The sequence below is a fragment of the Malurus melanocephalus genome, unplaced genomic scaffold (genome assembly GCF_030028575.1).
Source record: "Malurus melanocephalus ecotype Western Australia unplaced genomic scaffold, MMel_1.1 scaffold_476, whole genome shotgun sequence".
Lineage (NCBI taxonomy): Eukaryota > Metazoa > Chordata > Aves > Passeriformes > Maluridae > Malurus > Malurus melanocephalus.
The window spans coordinates 335,036-356,098 of record NW_026623708.1 but is presented as its reverse complement, the minus strand read 5'-3'; the positions used below and the strand labels follow the sequence as shown (position 1 = coordinate 356,098).

Here is a 21,063-nt window from a genome sequence, read left to right as displayed (position 1 = left end):
AGCTGCACCAGAGAGAAAACCTTTCAAAAAAGGCAAACTGATCCTGTTCCTTCTTTTCAGCAGCAGGAAAAGGACATATAAAATATTTCTGGTGGGAATGTATGATGGTATTTCGAGGGAGTGGCTGCCTTTATGTCCCTGTGCCTTCCTCATCCACAAAAATAGCCAAAAGAAGATGGAATTAAATTAAAAAGGAGGCCAAAGCAGCAGCTGAACTGAGGTTAAAACACTGCAAGTTTTCCAAATTCTGCAGCTGCATTAACTGCACCTTGGAAAGGACTTATTCTGAAGGTGTTGCTAAAGCAGAATTTGCTGCATTTGGTAAGAACTGTAAGTAAAATTACTTGAAACAATCAGTAACAGATTGTGGGGCTTTGACAACTTGCTCTCRCATTAACTTGAAATGCTAAAGAAGTATTTTCCAAGATTCCTCAGCAAATACATAACTGGTGAAAAYTGTAGATTTGGGTCATCACATATCATTCTCTTCTAAAAACAAAACTCCCGACCCAAACTTATCAAAAGGTCCATGGTGGTTKTCATTTTCTCCTGTTATTTGAGCTATAGCTCAGACAGATTCAAAGATTTAACTCACATTTGTCAACTCAAAATGTTTTGTTCAGATAAATCTTTCACACATGAAATACAGTGGTATTTTCAAACTGGACCTAACCATACATCAACCTCAGCCCAGAATACTAAAAAAGAACAAATTGTGAATCTTGGCACTGGGAACTTTTCTCAGTGAACAACTGAGAAGTTTGAATGTTTATAAGCATTTGGAACATTTAAAAACTGATTTGGTCTTTCACATATTTGATCTACAATAATTATTTAATTAGCTCTAGCTCACTTCAAGGTTTTTATTTTGAAAAGCTATTTCACAGTGAAATCCTGAAGTAGAATTCATTCCAGATAAAGATAAATAGAGCAAAAAGAAGTATGATGGCACAACAAATGTGGCTGAAGACACATATTCTGTTCAATGTAAACATTTTTGGAACATTCATTCTTTCAAATCAAGACAAATTCAGGTATTTTCTTCATTCCCCCTATTTTCAAATGTAGGCCCAGATGACTGGGCAAATGGAAAAGGCTTCAAGTCCAGAATTGCTTTTCATTTTAAACTGAAACAGTAGCTGCAGTTGGAAAGAATACCTTCAACTTTTCAACCAAAAGCAATTACAAGAAACCCTGTATTTTTTCTGGTTTGTCACACTTGAAAGCATATTGTGTGCAAACCTGTGCAGTCTGTTTGTAAGGATTCTTCTGAGCAAAAAGAAACAAATAAAACCTTAACAGAATGACAATGATAATTCAAGTTCATAGCAACATTTTTGCTCAGTTACTACAAAGGATTTACATCCTGTTAAATATTGGCCTTTTTTTTCTTAATAAACAGCATGCAACTGTAAACAAAAAAAAAACCCCAATGAACAACAAACCAATCAATCATGATCATGGCAATACTTTAATAAGTTTTTAGTGTATTGATAAAATATGTTCTATACTTAATCAAACCACATCTATCTTTTACCCACAGACTGAGAGGAGGACCTTCTTTGAAATCCTCACACCATCATTATTTAATATTCCTGAATCTACTTTCACTCCAAATGAAYTTATTGGTGACAGCAACTGTCCCAGTGTAGCTGAGTATGTGTATTCCTATCATCTGCTGATGTTAAAGGAAAGGTAAACAGCCCTTCTGTAACCATAAATGAGTTGAAATACTCTGGTTTGTTTTGGGATGTTCCTCCTTTCAAGGACAGTGGAGGGAGAGGTACAAATTACACAAATTACACATTCCTGGAGGAGTCTCAGCGGTGGGGAAGAAGCTGCTGCTCTCTGGGACTGCTCCTTTTTCCTTCTTCTTTGGACTTTTTTTTTTCCCCTCGATTTTTTCTCTTCATCATCTGAGAATCAGAAGATTCCTGTAGATGACAAACTACAAAGATCCTCCAGTGAACCACCAGAACAATTCTGTCCAGCCCCTCTGGGGGATCGGAGGTGAAGCCACTCCCAGGAGGGAAGAGAAAGGTTTTAAGATCCAACAGCTGCTCCCACAGGTTTTTTTTGTTGGTTTTTTTTTTTTTTTTTCCCCTCTCTTCTTTGTGGGCATATTAATTTGTTGTTGTTGTTTTGTTAAATAAGTAGTTTTTTTTCTTTTCACTTTCCTCTCTGTGAAAGAAAAGTTTGTCTCTAGGACCTGGGTGGGGAAAGGAGGGGGGTTTGCTGGAACTTGGGAGTGTTTGCACCCATTAAATTAATTCAAACCACAACAGCAACCCAGGAGCTTACTGCTGACACTGCCAAGAACCAGGAGAGCACTAAATCCCAGCATCAGGCAGAAGGTCAGGCTCACTGAAATGCCACCAAATCTCAGCCCCTGAGCAAAGAGAGGGTCTGCAGTGCTCTGGTGATTTATTCTCTGTAAGTGAAATTGTTTCTTTACAAAGCTGGGGAGACAAGTAGAATTGTTTTTCCTCACCTGTCTGACTATTCTTTAAAGCATATACATATCTTTTCTCCCAATTATGCTATGTTTATCTCAAAGCCATAAATTCCTGTTGTTAATTAGGCTCTCACTCTCCCTTCTCCCTCTCCGGTGGGGGAGAAGGGAAAGAACATCGTGAATACAGTTTTTTTTTTAACTTTTCAACACAGTTCAAACCACAATACAGCTCTTCAGGGATAGACACCAAGGTTCCCTCTCCCCAGTGACAGGCACTGAGATGGATCTGGCTGCTTTTTCTCTACAGCACTGATTTTTTGGGGATGGCTGTAGATACCAGGAAAACATTCATATAACTCATTTCTCATCCCCACACCTACCTAATATCTGTACATAAGTGCCTCCACAGCAAGCAGTTTCCACATGAAAGGCAGTGGTTCCCAGAAACACCACAGACTGCAAATTTCCAACATGTGCCACTTATTTTTGTTTACAGGAAAAGTTTGGTTCAGTGAGCAACAGCATATTTCTACAACAACTAAAAGCCCCCTAAAGAAAACAATAATCAAGCCTGTTCTAATGAAGGGTCTACCTGCTCTCTAGAGCAAACTTAAGATGTGCAAATTATTTTTAAGCAGATGGCWTTAAGTAGTTAACAGCAGCTTAATGAGGCAAATTAAAAACAGTTCATGATTTGCTAAACCCCCTCTCTGCTTTGTGCCTTAATTGTTCAATTGTCATTTCTTGGCAAGGAGTAAGAATAAAGAAAGCAGCCAGGCATTGTTTTTTGTTTAATATTCCTTTTTTTTGTTAATATAACAAAAAGGCAGCAGTGATGTTGGAGTCTCAGCAGCTGAGGTCACTGTCCCTCCCTGACCCCAGGGCACATCCACCCTCACAGAAAACTTCTGAATTGCTTACTGCACATGGAATAAAGCAGGAGAAATACAATATTGAGCAAAATATATTTAACATGCACAGATTGGATCCAAACAGGACGCTGAGATAACATTGGAGCAGTTCATAAGCACAAACAGGCAGAGGTGAGGATTTTTACACCCACAGGATTTTTTAGTTCAAAAATTGCAACCACAACATTGATTTAATACATTAAACTACAGACAGAGAGAGAACAACCAAGTAAAAAATTAGTAATTTTGGCTATTTGTAAAGTTAAACTACAGACAGAGAGAGAACAACCAAGTAAAAAAATTAGTAATTTTGGCATTTTGTGAAAGAAACTCAAATCTTGGAACTGTAATGGTTACTTATTCCTTTAAAATAAAGGAAAGCTCACTAAAACCTGTGCTGTACTCAGTAGACTGGAAATGCCAAAATAAACAAACCACTGACTCATTTTAGTGCAATAGCACAGAAATACTTTGCAACAGAACTGTGGAGCAATAAAAAGAGAGGCTGATCTTCCTCAATGATCACAGACTGATGAAATGCTATTGTAATAGAGCAGAGGAGAAGTTCAAGAGAGGAAAAGTTAAGCAAAGTGATTAAGCTAATATTAATTTTCATTAAAAACCCACCCAGCCCATCACCATTAGCTGCTCTGGCCTCACACTGCAGGAGCCCTTTTTTCTGTGCATGAAACTTTCAGAGAATTGTCCTCCTGTTTGTCTTCAGAGTGGCCCTGATTAAATTTCAGCTCAATCTTTACCTCGTGTAGTTGGGTTTACTGCTCCTCAGCTGCTCTAAATAGGTGCAAGCTCCCCTTCTAATCCTTTAATCCAGAAAGATGAGGCTCTGGAAATGGCAGCTGCTGCAATTCACAGCAAAAATCCAACCTGAGGATGTCATAAACCATGGTGCTGGGTTTAAAAGTGCAAACACTTGTAAATTAACTGCAGCCCTGAGAAAAGGAGGTGGAGGTGCAATTTTTAGTCAAATATAAACTGTTTATCACTAAGGAACACATTACCAGCAGAATTTTTCTGAAATCAGGCAGGTTCTCATGGAACAGAACTACATTCGAAGAACATAAGTTAAGGTTGCAAAGCCAAGCATCTCCCATGGAAAAATACGGATGGTTCTTGAGTTCCATAACTGTACTCTTTGAAAAAATCAGCTTTAATCTGAGTAGAATCACGTTCCATTTCTAATTTCATTCAGAGATGGCTAAAGCACTTTTGTCAAAGTTGTTTAAAAAAGCTGCAATGTAACAGCTTGAGGCAGATGGAATATTCCAGCTGGAAGAACTGAAGTCTGGCAGCTACAAGAAACTGAAAACACAATCACTTAATGGAAAATATTAAGCAATCTTAATTATAAGTGCTACCAGTTTCTCATATAATAAAATTAAGCAAAATTACTTCCTGAAACTGTAGGGACTATCAAACTAAAGATTAAAAATGGTCGAACTTGCACAATTCAAGTGTGTCCAAAGACAATAGAAATACTTAAAAACAGACCAGAAGTGTAACTAGCCAACTAATACACATATTTAGGTAACTAATGTTYTTAGAATCAAAACATTTCCTCAAAYTGAATGTAATTTATGATTCTGCAATGTCAGTGAGTATCCTAATTTAGTATCTTACCACAGATTGTACTTTCACCCTCAGGAATTCACTGGAAACATATTTTTTGTATTCAAACTTTCCTGAAACATCAAAACATGCCAGCCATTATTTATAATTCTGGAAAGAATTTTCTGGTAATTTCTCAGAAGACATGTTCAGGAATTAAACACAATCAACTAAATACATCAAGTCCACATGCTAAAATTACAAATGAATTAAATCCTTACATTGRTGTGTTCACTGAGAAGTGGCCTTTTATCACCTGAAATTGTCTTTTCAAGATKATGACACTCAGCCACTGAGACACCCAAATGTTGGGTGAGAGATCTCAATTTTCCTCTTGAAGATTAAAAACAAGAACATTGGAGATGGAAATATTGATTAGACTAAATCTCACACACTCATTTGTGCAAAATCAGCTCACAAAACCACCATCAACAACTTCACCCTGTCCCATCGAATTATATCAAGACGTGGCAGTTTATATATTTACATAATATTATATAATAATAATTTATATATGATTATATAATAATAATTTATAGATTATTATACACATTTATTTGTGTGTACATATATATCCCACATGGAAAATAACAGTCAGAAGAGATTCCAAGAAGCAAGGAAAGAAAATCCCTGTTTTTGATGTGTTTATGGATTACCCCACATGCAATATAAATCAGAATTAATAACTAAACAGAACTACAGATCCTCTCATTCTCAAGGTCACCAAACTGGAAATGTTTCTCATGGAAGGTACAGAAGGTACCATAAAGTCTTTATCTCCACACAGAACTCAGAATATGAAGTCTCAAATACTGAAGAAAGAATGAAAAGAACTGATGTCAGATGTGGCAACAGATGTGACATCCAAATATCCCAATCATCTGGAGAGCATTGATACAAATTCTGAGGTGCACAGACTCCAACAAGTGACAGAAAAGGAATTAAAAAAAAAAAAATAATAATTTAAGAGAATAAATAAAAAAATAATAAGGAAGTTAAATAAGGCTGTAAAAAGTTTGCAACTGGACTTTGATGGGCTTCCCTTTCATAAAAAACTAWTAATTCTAGAATGGTTCAAAAATGCAGCTTTAGGCATGTAATTATCAAAGAAATAATGAGATTCCACAGGAACTCAAACTTTAAAAACTCACAGAGCTTGTGTCAAAGGATAACTTTTTATTCCCCAATCCTTTTAAGTTAATGTCTTCAAAGCCATCAATGTAAACTCTCAAAAATATSACCCTAAACATGTCAGACTCCATTAATACAGATGAATTTACTGAATTCACAGGGAGAAAAACAAATGRAAAAGCTGCTGTGGGACAAATAACAAATTCTAGATATTGGTGCACTCCCACCATGATCATGGTCTAAAGTACAGCTTGGTGGTACAGCAAAATAAAATATTCATCTCTTTRCCCAGCAATGTATGCAGGCACTCTCCAAACCCAGTTATACCATATCCAAATCCTTTCTTTAGGAATTATTTATAGACACTCCTTTTCAAATGCATAATTCATATCCATGTTTAACCTTCCAATAACACTTTAACACTCTAAACAAAGCTTTTATTTGTTCACCTTTTTCAGCATCTTGCTCAGCAGACCAGCAAAACCTCTTAACCTTGTAGCCTTATAAAAGCATGCTCCCTGTAATGCACACTTCTGCTGTATTTCATTAAAATGAAGTTTTAACAGATTATCTTGCTCTTGGCTTCTAATGAATAAACGAATTTGAATGCAGCTTTTTCTTGGAACACAGCTAATTACGTTTGTACAAGGTTGTAAAGCAAAAGGGCAAAGGGAATTCCCCAGCAGAGATTAGACAGATTATTTTTTATTCAAAACACATGCATGTTCTTAARAACAAAACAACATAAAATATATTGGAGAGTAAAATTAAGGACACCTGCCAAGAGAGCAAAAAAAAATTCAACTGCAAAGAACTGCCCCCACCTCCTCATCTGCAACAGAATGCCTACTGCTGGAAGTCTAGAAATAATGYTGTAATTTTATTTATTCATAATGTAATAAACTGAAAGCAGATTTCAAATAGAAAAACCTACTTCAATAAATGCTTATGCCAATATCCAAACTACCACACACGATTCACATATCTCCAGGTCTATAAATGACGCTTGAAACACAAATTGAAAAGAAGAAATTTACTTGCTAAATCAAAAAAAATGTGCAAATATGCAGTCAAGCTGGGAATTACTCTACAAGTACTATTACAATATGCAGTTCTTTTAATTCTGCACCATTTCTATTTGAGAGAGAGAAACTATTTTCCTTATGCTGAAGGTAAAAATAGTAATCTGTGAGTTAAAGTAACAGAAATTAATACTCACAGGTCCAAGTAGAAAATAGTTATCTGATGAATTTTGGAAAACTTTGGAATATCCAGACTTACTTGACCCAATTCCCTTTGCTTCCTTTTAGATTATGGATGTTTTGCCACAACTTGACATTATGTTAGACAGTTTTATTTTTCTTGACTCATGACACTGCTAATTTCTTTAAAGAAGGTACAGGTATTGAGAGACATAATTTAAGATACTTCTTAAATTAGCAAGGCATGTAGTATATAAAAAAAAAGGGAGGGGAGAGAATTCAAAGCATCTTCATAATTGAAGGAGAATATGAGCAGCTTCAGCTGACAGTTTTTTCAATACTGGCATCTTTTCACTATCTCTACACTATCAACCTGCTAATTTATGTTACAATTAYATTTTTATCTGAAATATTTATCTGCAGTATTTCTTTAATCTTTTGAAAGACCACTTCATTCTTCAGTATTATTCACTTCATCTTGCAATCTGTAAGGGCTTTTATCTGCCAAAGGCAGGTGGAAAGACCAAAAGAACTTCTTGCTTCATTTTAAAAAATGAAAGGCCCAAGAACTGATAAATAAATCAGTATCAGGATTTTGAAAGCTTGAATTGCAGAGAGCCACTCTCCCTATGGATCACAATGTCAGGGAAACATGTTTTAGCTGATGTGCTGATTATTCTCAGTGTTCACATTCTCACATGGGGGATACACAAAATGTGACAGAATTTTCTTCATCAAAAAAGGTCTAATTTCACAGGGCAGAGCTGGGTGCAGAACAGAGGGTGATGGGGGATCACAACTATTGAAAATATCAATGTGTGTTTGTTTTTCTCAGTGAATTTAATCCTGAATTTAATCTGTAGTTCATTAACAAACTTCAGCAGGAGAACTGCATCAGAAAACTGCATCAGAAAAATCCCAAATTCTGCCTTGATGGCTGCAACTGCATCAGAAAAACCCCAAATTCTGCCTTGATGGCTGCATCAGAGTCCAGAGTGCAAACATAGGTATTGAACAGACTGAGATCCTTTTAAACTTCAGCAGGAGAACTGCATCAGAAAATACCCAAACTCTGATGATGGCTGCATCAGAGTCCAGAGTGCCAGCACAGGTATTGGACAGACTGAGATATTTTGCAAATATTTGAAGGGTAATATGGAATATGTACTGAGCATTTCAAACTGCAGATGGGAACTTCACATCCATCACCCAGGGATGGAGACACCTCTTCCAAGAGCTGGGAAGGAGGAATTCCCAATTTTTTAGATCAAATTTATTTTCACTTTTCCTTTAAATTTTGGAAAATAAATCTAGCCAGATGGTGCTATGTATTTGATATGATATCATATCACAAATGAGAATAGATAGGATGTATTGTTCACAGTTTTTCTATTACCTGTAAGAGTTTAAATCAAGCAGTTTGGGTAATTATCTAACTCAGCCCAAGGGCATTAGCCTAAAACCAGCTGTACAGGCAGGCATAAAAAACCTGGAATATTCACTCAGTATCTCCACTGATTTAATTACAGTAATTTAGAATCGTTTTTATTGTTTTTCCTGTGTTTGAAAATCGCACCATTTTAAGAGAAGTGTAAATCTAATCCAAATAAATTGAACCCACAGAAGTCTCCTCCAAGTAGTATTTTAAAATTAAAAGTGCTTTGTTTATTTTAAGCAGTTATTGTTGAAAATTAAAGACCACCTGAAGAAAATGAAAGAAAATTAATTATATATATATATATATCCATAAGATATTTGCTTAGGTTTATTTAAAGKCCAGGAAATAGAGGATGTAATTTTCTCCCATTCACCCACCTGGGATGTGCCTCTACCTACCCCATAGTAAAAAGCTGCAAGAAAGTGAGAACTTCACCAGAATTTCTTAAGGTCGTGTGTGGAACACTCTAAACACCTTTGTGACCCTTCTTAGTGTTTTTAAAGGATAGTTATCACTTTGACATAGGAGAAAACACTTAAAATGAGTGCATTAAATACTCCTATCATGAGTATTTAATTATATCATATCATGAGTATTTAATTCACCTGCTAGCTTGCTTTACAACAACTTGTTAATGTGCCCATATATCACTAAGGTGTAATAAACACATTGGATTAACACAGAATGACATTTCTGCTTATTTTCTTGCACTAAATCCCAATTTTAGTTAAACTAACAACTCTCTTAGTAACCAATCCAGGTAACTCCATAGGTAGCCCAGGTGCAGGAAATGAGATTTGAAGTCAAGAATAATTACAGTTCCCATTCAATAACATTATTACTTGCAGGAGATTTCCAGAAGAAATGCAATAATTGATTCTGTGTTGGAAAGCAAAAAGAGGAATGATCAATTTACAGAAATGTGCAAATGTGGRTGGCATGCCCTGACATTGCAATAACATGCAGATTGCCATTTCTTTTGGTATTGCTCTTCTAGTTGGTATTCCCATATAACTTACTGGCAAATGCAAATTAAATTTTCTCATAAAAATTTTTCTCATTTTAACATACTTTAACTTTTTTTTGAGAAATCATTTGTCTTCAATACAAATCAATGTCCGTAATTCTGAAATCCCTGCTTCTAATCAATTAAATTAATTAATTGTCAATTAATTTAATTAATTAATCAATTAAATTGATTAATTTTCTGTTATATCTGCTTAGGAAGCTCCTCTAGAAAGCATTGGTACTGCTTTTCAAAAGAATCTAAATTCAAAGTCCTGATGTTCACATCAAACCCACCATTCACCATGTGTAAACAAAAAGCTAACAAAGTCAACTGAAGGTTAATGTGAAAGGTTAGAAAATGCTTCCTGCCAGCTCTTTTCCTTTCAGTCTTACAGAAACTGAAACCCCAAAGCAGAAGGATTGTAAATAAYTTGTTCCTAGTGGACCATCACCTCAGTCCATAAGTAAAAATGGAATCTGTCAATATTSCTGTGGTTATTATGGCTCTGCCTTCTACTCAATGCCCCATTGTCCTGACAAATCCTGAGATGAACCCATTCCAAAGCTGTCTGTCATGACCCCCARGCTGTAATAATATTTCCACAGTGTAAGCTTAAACCCAAACATTTACCATCATTTTCCTCTTCCTGTGCATTATGAACCCCCTTGTTCCTACACAGCATTGGTGTCCACTCATATGACAAAGCATTTGCACTGGAAATGGGATTTGAAGGGGATTTAGCAATGACCAGGAAGCCATTCACCCAGCAGTTTTTAGGATTGGGTTTTACAGCATTCAGATGGAAAAAAATTATGGGATGGAACAGTAGTTCCTGCTCAGTTCTGCTGGCTGTGGTTTCAGAYCTGGCTGCTGCTGCTTCATGAAGCAGAGAAAGAAAGGAAGCAATCTGTCACCAGAGCCCTTCAAGTGCATCAAATGCAAATGAACATTTATATTAATTAAATTGTAATCACTTCAAAGACTATAGATTATAGTCTACTATCTACAGATAGACTATGGTTATAGATTAATGCCACATTTCCATAGTGATTTGACTCATCTCTACAGCTTGTTAAGAATCTGGAAGCAGTGGTCACATCCTTCTTGGTGAAATAATTATTACTAATTGAATATGAAATGAAATAATATTATATTATTTAATATGATATTATCATATATAATATAATACACTATATAATATAATACATATATAATATAATACAATATAATATTTAATATTATATTAATATGAAATTATTCCATTATTTAATATCTTATGTAATAATTTAATTATTCTATTATTTCAATGAATTGAAATGAAATAATTATTACTAATTGTAAGTTACTGCACTGATCATAGCTTTTCAGACAAAAGGAACAACAACATGGCCTAAGATCTATGGAGGCTACAACAGAAATATCCTGAGGCACAGAAAAATCCCATAACAATTGCTGATCCCCAAAAAGACCTTTACAAAAGCCAGCTCATCACCGCTCAAAAATTCTAGATACATGAAGAAGACTGAGGGGCAAAATACCTTTGGTTAAATCCCATAAAATAAGGATGGTTAAAACCCATAAAATTAGGTTGTGCCTATATTCCTTGTGCAAACAGCTCTGAGAAGGTGTTAAAATACTCCTTGTGCAAACAGCTTGGASAAAGTATCAAAATATCATATATCAAGGTAGAAGGTATCAAAAATTTTCCACAAAAAAGTAGAGATTGATCCAGTTTACAGCCCTACGGGGTCACACAAAAGCCACAGAAAATGATGCTTCCCTTTTCTTCCACAATCTTGCAACAGGAATTTCCTTGAAGTATACTTAAGGATTTCTAACTTATTATAAATAATAAGGTATTATTTGAAGTTTACTTATCAGCTTGTTAAAACAAAATTAAATAAAATAGCAACACTTCTAGAAGGTACAATTTTTTCTTCAATTTTTTTTCTTCAATTTTTATTCAATTTTTTTTCTTTAAAAAGTTAATTAAAAGGCAAAGACAAAATGTAASTGCTGAGAAAACTTGACCTAAATGAATTCTTGCATATACATCATCTAATACTCTCTGGATAATCAACTGGCAGTAATAGAATTAGTTGGTCTAATTGCTGTTGTTTTTATTACTTTGAATRAAGGTACTCATCACTAGAATGAAGGGTACAGAAACAGAAAATAAACCAACCACAGAAATTAAATAAGATTAAATAAGATAAACACAGAAAGATGCTGTRTTGCAGATATATGCCATAGATCTTCAGCACTGCATTTAGGAATGTATTTATGTCAATTTATTTTACCTATTTCACACGCCTTGTGACTTAGTTGGAATACTGCACAGATTAACAAAAAACCTAACTGGAACTGAACCAAAAAGGCTGAGGAGAGAAAAAAGCGTTGAAGAAAGAAAGAAAAGAAAAGCGACACAAGAAAGGTCAGAGTGAGGAGTTACTTGTATCTAGGCAAATACAATGTTCCAAAATAATTCTAAGAAACTATCTGCAGAAAGTACTTTGTACAAGATAAGATGCATCAAACTAAAGGTCGCAGCAAAGATGAAAAGGGCACCTTTGCCAAAAGCTGAAAAAAGAAAAGTTACACTTTGATACTCCATCCATTGTCTCAGTGTGTCCAGTACAAAGTATGTAACAAACCAACTACAATGCTCTTTGAAATTACCTTCTGAGGAGAACATCAAAGCTTTTTCTGCCCTTAATACCTGACTTAGGCCAGGAACAGAGGCTTAGACACGAGTCCTCCAGTGCWTTGGGATGTTGTGTGTGAAAGCATCATCCTCACTCAACAAACTCAGGTGTACAGAACATAATCCCCACAAGGGACAAAGAAATTCCTGCCCAAACCTCAGCTATTCCATCTCATCTGTCCAGKGTTTCAAACCACTGGAGCTTCTTCAACTTCCACAAACAGACTCACTAAAGGCTGATCCACCAGGGATACAACAGAGACATTTTCTCATCATTCCATCGAGGTTTATGAAAGGAAATAGAGAATTATGGATTCTTACTATCTAGGCCCCATAAAACCAGGATTAGGTTTGTCCTAATTTCAGCCAGGACAGGGTTCATTTTTTACAGCAGCTGGGAGAAGGCATGGCCAGACCCTAAAATTATTCAATACCACCTCAGGCCATTGCCAGGGGAGGAAAATCACTCTTCTCTCTGCAGAAGGGCATCCTTTCTGGTCAAGGACAAAAAAAAAAGCACTTGGGAAGAACAGATCTTCTATGTAAATAATTTCTCTGCCTTATACCTTTTATTAATATTGTTGCTGTTACTGCTCATTTTCTTATCTCATTGCTTTTTCTAGTAGACTGTTTTTATCTCAGAGATCTCTGCCTTTTGTGCTCCCAAAAGTGAGCAGCCCTGTGAGTTTACTAAGCTGGAGATTATCATCCTAAGACATGACATTTTTGCACTGGTAAAATACTACCAGAACATCTGAATATGCATTTGGAACAGTATTTGCTAAAAAAAAGCCCCAAACCACCAAATTCCAGGAAATAAATTTATGACTCATGAGCAACATAGAAAAATTAAAGGCTCTATTAATTTGTATTTCTTTTATTCTCAAAACTTAAAAGTGTCAGTTTCTAATCCTAAACTTGAGTCCCAAATCTATTATCTTGCAAAATCCATGTAATAATATRTTTGAACTCCACCAAACTTCTGCAAATTCAAACTTTTCACTATGTTTATTTTTAGTGATGAGGAGTACTTTATTCCTAAGATGTAGTAATTCTGAGCATTTTTATTACAATTAAGCTGGAGAGGGACTTTTTACAAGGGCATTTAATGACAGGACAASGAGAGAGGGATTCAAACTGAAAGRGAGTAGGTAGAACTCTCTAATTAATTAAATTCTATAATTCTATGAAACATTCCTTAAAGAATCCTGGTGATAACTCACACTAGAACTCTTTTGATAAAACTAGCACAAGCAAATGGTTAGGAATWAAAAAAAAATCAACAGAAAAAATTGTTTCAAAGCAACCATATATTTTTGAATAAATAATACATGAGTATTTGTATTTGCATGTTTTCTTATTTCTGAATGTGTTGTTAAACTGGAATTTATCAGAAGAATTTATCCCATGGATCCATTTGCCCATCTCAGATGGTGCCATGATTCACTCAAAGATRTAAGATGCTTTGCAGAGAATTTTGGCTTTAAAGATGGGATTAGACAAGTATTTCACAKTGCCTGCAATGACAGCTGTATTCATCTCCCTCACATAGCAGATTCAAAGTCAAAAGCAGATTCTCAGTTTGCAAGCCAGAACATGTTCTGCTGGATATTTACAGCCAACCACTGAAATCCCCAAAACCTTGCAGTGATGTCAAACAGGACAGAAATAGATCCTCTTGCTTGTTTTGCCTAAATAGACCTGCATTTAYAAAAGGAATAGAAATAGAAAGCTTAAAGAAAAAAAATTCTCTTTTATCACCACCACTRTCAAAGCACAAAACCACTCAACTTTTTTTGAAAGAACCACTTCAAGAAAGAAATCATGTTGGTGTCTCTCTCGATGTTTTATCTCTCCTCTTACATTGTCAGCAACAAAACCTGCTCTTACTTTTCATTCCAAAGCTTTTTTTTTTTTTTTACATCTATAAAGAGGTTCATCATGCCATTTCACATGGCATTAAAAAGATGAATTATGTTTGTAGATGTCAGTGCCTAACACAATTTAACCACCACAAACATGAATTAACTGACAGCAATGCACGTCACCTTACAATAATCCACTTACCAGATGCTTTGTGAACAAAAGCAGGAACAGAATCAAAATGAGGAAATACTTTCAGCCTCRTTCTTTATTACTGAAGATTTTATTGACTGATAAAAGGATAAGCATCAGATTTAGCAGGCAGCTCTTTCCATAAAATACCCTAAAAACTGAGCTCTGTGATTTCAGACAGCAACAGGCAAAGATTTATTTTAGATCTCAGGTGTAAATAATTCTTCTGTGTTCTATGTTTTCAAACAATGCTGTTTGTGCCCTACAGAATAAACTTGCTGATCTCCAACACAGCAACAAAATAAAAAGTAGACTTCTAATTAGAAATGAATAAAATAAGAATACTTACGCTGACCCCACCGGCCTGTTCTTGGGTTCAAATAATTTGGATAAAGTCCATTGGGACGATCCATTTTTTGAAGTAACTTCCGAATGTGCATGACCTAAATTAAATCAAGAATCAGGTTCACTGCTCACAATGTTCATCTGCCCTCTGCACATAGTTAAATCCAATCTTTTTTTATTTTTCTTTCATTTTAGTAGCAAATTTTATTAATCTGAACCACAAAATTTCTTGAGGGCTTTCTTCAGATTCATGTATTTTTGGTTTTAAAGGACTGCTAATATAAATATGTTTTAAAAATTATGATTTCTAAACATATTTTGAAATAAATAAGAAAACCTATGCTGTGATATATTTCTACTTAAAAAGGACATCTATTTGGTAACAGAAATTTAAGCATGAAAATATTTACCTGCTACCACGAATGGAAACAGAATTCAATATAGAAATGCCATGCAGTTTATGATGAAAAGTATGACAAAAATACTGACTTTTGAGGCTCACCTTATTGTAATATACAGGRTCCCCTGTCAAATAGCTGAGGTGGACAAATTCCATGTGCAAAGTGCCAAACTCAGCAAGGATGCTGCTGCCAGCAGAAGCCCAGCCCCAGTTTCGACCAACACCACTGAATTCCAACAAATAAACATAAAAAAAAGGGAAAAAAACAACAGAAAATTCAGGATTACTATGCACAGCCAATTAAGCATCTAACAACATTTTAACCAACACTTAAGTGTTGTGATTTGATTGATAAATTGGTTCACAGGTTGGGTCTCTTTGGAAAAAAGATACCATCAACCATCAACCTCATCAACCATCAACCTCATCAACCAAAAGTCCTGTGATTAAAAAATCTAACACCTTGATGTCACATAAATATGATGATTCAACACTGGGCTCAATCTCAGCTGTTCTGTATTTACTCTATGTTCCTAAAAACAAGAATCAAGATAACCCAAGTTCTGAAGGTGGCAGCGTTGGCTTCCTTGTCCTGCTGATCCTTTTACTTAAAAAAAGTGTGTGTCTGTGCAGGAATTCRGAATATTTACTGCTGCCACAATACATGAGCTCCTCAGGCTGGTTTAAAAAATCAGCAGGAAGTGTCACACACCTCCTACAATTTGCACTCTAAGTGATACCATCTTGCTAAATCCCAAACTACTTCTGGTTTCATGGAATTTAGGAGTTTTCATCACCTTTCAGGACTGGGTCTTTTAATTTCTGGAGTTAACTATATATTTCTGAAGATTTCTTCTGCTCATAAAATATTTCAGTTATGAGCAAGGCAAAAATCAGTTAGGAATGTCTTTTTGCCTATCTTCTAAATCACACATTATAAAGAGGAAATGTAAAGGAAAAATGTTGGTTATGGAGCAGTGYTTGTAGCATTCACACCTTTTAAGAYAGAGTAACCACTGCTAACAGAATGTATTTTTGGTACAAATCTCATAAAAAGAGAAAATTAAGATTTTTTTAAAATTATGAATACAAAAGCTAATRTAACACACATTAATAATTTTCTAAATGTTTCTTTCAGGTCTGATYTTCTGCACATCAGCCCCATGACAAGTGACACTCATGCCTGCTGCTGTCACTGTCCTTTGGCATGTCACAAACCACTTCCAGCTGTGACATTGGCTCATTCTGTACATTACCAAGAGATTGGGACAGTAAATATAAATAATAAACAACACCAGCACACAGAAAATTTCTGCACCAGCACAAGGGACAAAGCACAGCTCCATGTTCTTCACCCAAAGCTGAGAGCAAATCCAAAAGCATATCCTTATCACAAAAAGGCACTTAAGGGAGATATTCTCAAAGTCATCTTCAGTCTCTTCACAGTCTTAACAAAACTCAACAACAAATATTTCCTCCAAAAGGAAAACAAAGTAAAACAATTCAAAACTCTCTGCTATTTACTATCCCACATTGCTTAAATGTACACACAATCTAGACATGCATCCCAATTCAGCTACTGTTTAAGGATGTAGGGAAAATGTAAAGGATGCYTTGCATCAAAAATGCCCACWCAAAATCTGAAGGAAATCCCAGCATTGAGTGGCAATAGAAGATAAATTAAGCCAGGCASTTGTSTTCCACGAGRCAATGCAGACCATCTAAATTCAGTYTGATCTGAATCTCCACAAACCTTAGTTCAYATCAGCACACCATTTTACCTAAATTAAAATGTAAAATAAAACAATGTCTGCAGACTCCTATCATCTTCTCAAATGCTGTGAATCTTTTAAAGGTAACACTGAGCTCACACAGTACAGAAAACACAGTAAGTTCAACCATGCCCTACAAACAATTTTGTTTTTTAATAGATTTTGTAATGGCTAAAGAAACAATTATTAAGCTCTAGGGCAACACACAGAATAATACACTCAGTGTGGACRAATGGCATGCTGAATGCTTACTGCAGAATCAGAATTTAAAAAAAACATTATCAAAATTTATTGCAGTTAATGAGTTCGAATGAGCTGAACTCTATCAAAATTACTCTAACGTGCCAGGAATGACAATTTSTCTGCATCTTCTACAGTTCCACTACTAAGAAAAAAATTAAGTATGGCATTACTAATTTGAAGTTGGAGGGAGGGGGAGGAACATATTTCACAAAAGAAAACTCATTACCTTTTGAGATTCACCATTGCCCATGGTATACCCGTAGGTGTGTTGAAGGCTGGCAGAAGTTTTCCTGCCAGTTGTACTGCTTTGATCTTGAAAACCTAAGATAATAGGATCAATTGCAAATAGTTACAAAAAAATTACAAAGTCTGATTTATCTCCAAGAACTATAAAGACTGAAATTTCCTTGCCCCACCTACCTCTTTTTATTTAAAAAGCTTCACAATGTAAAAAACATATTAACTTACAATTTTTTGCCACTTGTTCACTTTATAACTTTCGGTTCAATTTGAACATGAAAGGCAAACTTGTCATTTTGATTTCTTTCCTTCCAAGCTCTCCAGCAACAGTTCTTAGATTCCTATTACAGAAGAATATCARGTCTCCTCCCACCTCCCTCCACCAGTATTAGGAATTTCAAATGCTTTCTAAAACAGTCTTTAAATCATACCTTATATTTAGCAGTTAAAAACCAAGACACAACTCTCCTAACCTAACCATTTTAATTTTTACAAACTTCTAATCTCTTTTAAATGAGATTAATGCAGACAGAGTTCCTATTTTTTCATGAACATTGTCTATGCAAAACCAGATACGAAGTTTCTTCCAGTTTTTCCTTCATTGATAATGCATATGAAAAATAATTACAGGGCTATTCTTTGCTCTCTATTTTGATTAATCAGAGAAATTACTCACAGGACAAAATCTCAGTCATTTYTAGTGTTATTTCTACTTACTTTTAGAACATAAATCTGTAATAGCCTTACTCAGAGCCCAAAATATTAGACAGACAARCAATTGGGAGAAAGTTCCTTCTAAGCCTACCTGCAGCATGTTTTCCAAACAGGACATATTTGATATATCCCCACAGTATGAATCTGCTTTTCCCAGYTAATTGCCAGCATACATCTTAATTAATGCACTCTCAGTATTCACTATCTTTCTAGAGAAATATCTCTTTAATCTGGAGGTAGCATTATCTACCAGTTTGAAGCACCACACAAACCAGTAACAAAAAGAACTACCATATCCCAAAATAACTTATGCAACACGAGTGTASTACATTATTATTATTATTATTATTAGAAACATTATCTCTTTGGTGACCAGCAACAGGACATGAGGAAATAGAATGAAGATGCACAAGGGAATTTCAGAGATTATGGGTCCTTCTAAATTGAGATATTCATTCTACAATTCCATTATCAACTACCTGACCAGCACTCTTTAAGAAGGACTACAGGGGTTGGATTTGTGAAGTCTATTGGAAGAAACTGAAGAGTTGTTCTTTAGAGAAGCAAGCTGAAAAAATAAGCAATCAAGAACAACCTTATTTTTCATATGAAGGTGGAAAAAAATCAATACCCTAATGTTTTGAGACATGAAATAAAGCAGAAGAAAGTATTAAAGATGACATCTAATTGTATTTGATGTAGTGGAGTATGGAGAGATGGAGGTGAATCACAAAGCAATGAGCCAGGAAAAGAACTTTTACAGAGGTTCTCCATATGAATTGTAAGATGGGATATGTCTGAACTGGAAAAAAATCTACCTGAGAATATGACTTGATAGAATTGTGAAGTAGCAGAGCAATATGGCTCGAATGATTTTTAGCAAAGAAGTTGAAAAGAAACAGTCAGAGAAAAAACACAAAAAATTAGCAGTAAAGTTCAGGTAACACCAACCTTGAATTAAGGACCAAGTGAAATTAGGAAGGCACAGTTTCAGGAAGAGGTATAATACAGGTGGAATCTATGCTAACTGGGAAAAAAAGAAACCCTTAGGAGAACTAAAAGCTCAGTCTTGATAGCTTATGTAAGCTTATGTAAAGCTTAGTCTTACATAAGAACTACTTCATTTACATCTATAAATAAGCATCAAAAATTCATGTTAAACTTTTAGAATTTTAAGCAGTAGATGGGTCAAGACCAGACAAAGCTGTCTACTGGGATTCATTTAGAGGGAGTCCCTCTACAGTGCAGGCAAACTTCAATTCCTAACCAAGAGCAGAATGATGGCTTCCAGGGAAATGGTAAATAGTTTGGAAGGACATTTGTAACATGAATTTGTTTATTTTCAGCTTTTGTATCTTGCACCGTCTGAAAGTGCTATGCACTATSATATTGTTCATTAATAAAAGATAGTGAAACATAGGAATATTCAGTAGAAGAACATCCATAGAAAAAATTCTTGATGGCTAACTATTTATATTGCTATCTAGCTTTTAATCAGTTTGGAATGTATGGAATCTGGAGAAAGAGTTTTCAGCTAGAGAATATAAAGTAAAGGTTGAGCTGATCTAAATGTACTTCAATCTGGCCAAGACAGTTAAAGGAAGGCAATCACTGAKGCATTGCAGATCAGAACACAGCAGGAACTGCTAATTCAGACAATTCAGCAGTACCTGTCCAAACTGACTGTGATTAAAGGCACTTTCCTGTCACCTTCCTGGGCTGAGGACTCCTGAGTACCACTGATTTGCCATCACAAAGTACAACATTCCATCTCTGTATCATTCTCATCCAAAATGGAATGTAAGGAAATAAAAAATTAGTTGAAGGCATGCCTTTCTTAACTTTCTATCACTGCCATCTCAGTCCTGTCTCATTTCTACTTCTGCATAAAAAAGCCACTGAGTGCTTGGCACAGTATTTACCAATGCAGACTGGAGTAAGCTGCATGGGATTTTATCAGAGCCAAGTGACACAAGAGCATTTTTGGAGAGAGGGAGAGAAAAGAAGTGTAGCAARCAGTCATGAGTGAGGTGCCTTTTATGGGAAACCTCATATGTGTCCAAAGTGCTCTTYAGCAAGTTCCAAACTTACCATAAAAACAACAGCAAAAGCCTCGGGCTCTCACTTATAAATAATATGCTGTTATCAGACAACACAGTTACTTAGCATGGAATATTTTTTTTATTTTTTTTTTAATGGGTTGAACTCATAGATTCTATTTCAGCTCCAGCAGTTCCCTGTTGACAGGCAACGCATTTCAAAAAATATACAGGCAAGAACAGAAAAGAACAAAAAAATGAATGGCTGCCTTAAAAATAGAGCTCATTAGGAAGCAGTAAAAGAATTGGGGTTATTTAGTCCAGACAAAAGATGCTCAAAAGAGGACAAGATAATGACTTTTTGCTATATAAAAGGCTAACATGAAGAAAACAAAGTATTTTTTCATGGACATGGAGAACAGAAAATAACAGCAAAATGAACCAAAGGAAAGTCAGTTATTAGGAAAAACTTGATGACAAGGATAACTAATAACGTAGCATGGCTGTGATTGCTGCAAAGTCATCACTACAGCTTTTAAAAATGCCCCATACAACCCACACAAACACAAAGACTGAGATGATTTMACTCTGCCAAGGAACAGAAGGATAACTGAGAATTATTCAGCTGCTTTACCACTCCTCCAGCCACGTTGCCAAATTTTGKTTSCATGGCAAGGTTTTGGTAGCAGAGGGATTACAGGGTTGGYTTCTGTGAGAAGTGACAGAAGGTTCTCACATGTCTGGAAGAGCCAATTCCAGCAGGCTCCAAGATCCACCAA

At 35.4% G+C, this 21,063-nt stretch overlaps 1 protein-coding gene across 1 annotated transcript in view; it reads right to left on the bottom strand.

Annotated features, from left to right (window-relative positions):
- The window catches only part of MAN1A2 (mannosidase alpha class 1A member 2), a 119,016-nt gene that overhangs the window by 25,311 nt on the left and 72,642 nt on the right, over positions 1-21,063 (bottom strand). Inside the window, exons 6-8 of the mRNA XM_057380899.1 lie at positions 17,518-17,612; positions 15,379-15,502; positions 14,881-14,974 (exon numbers count right to left, since the gene is read on the bottom strand). Of these exons, the coding sequence (XP_057236882.1) occupies positions 14,881-14,974; positions 15,379-15,502; positions 17,518-17,612 (313 nt within the window). The remainder of the gene's footprint in view (positions 1-14,880; positions 14,975-15,378; positions 15,503-17,517; positions 17,613-21,063) is intronic.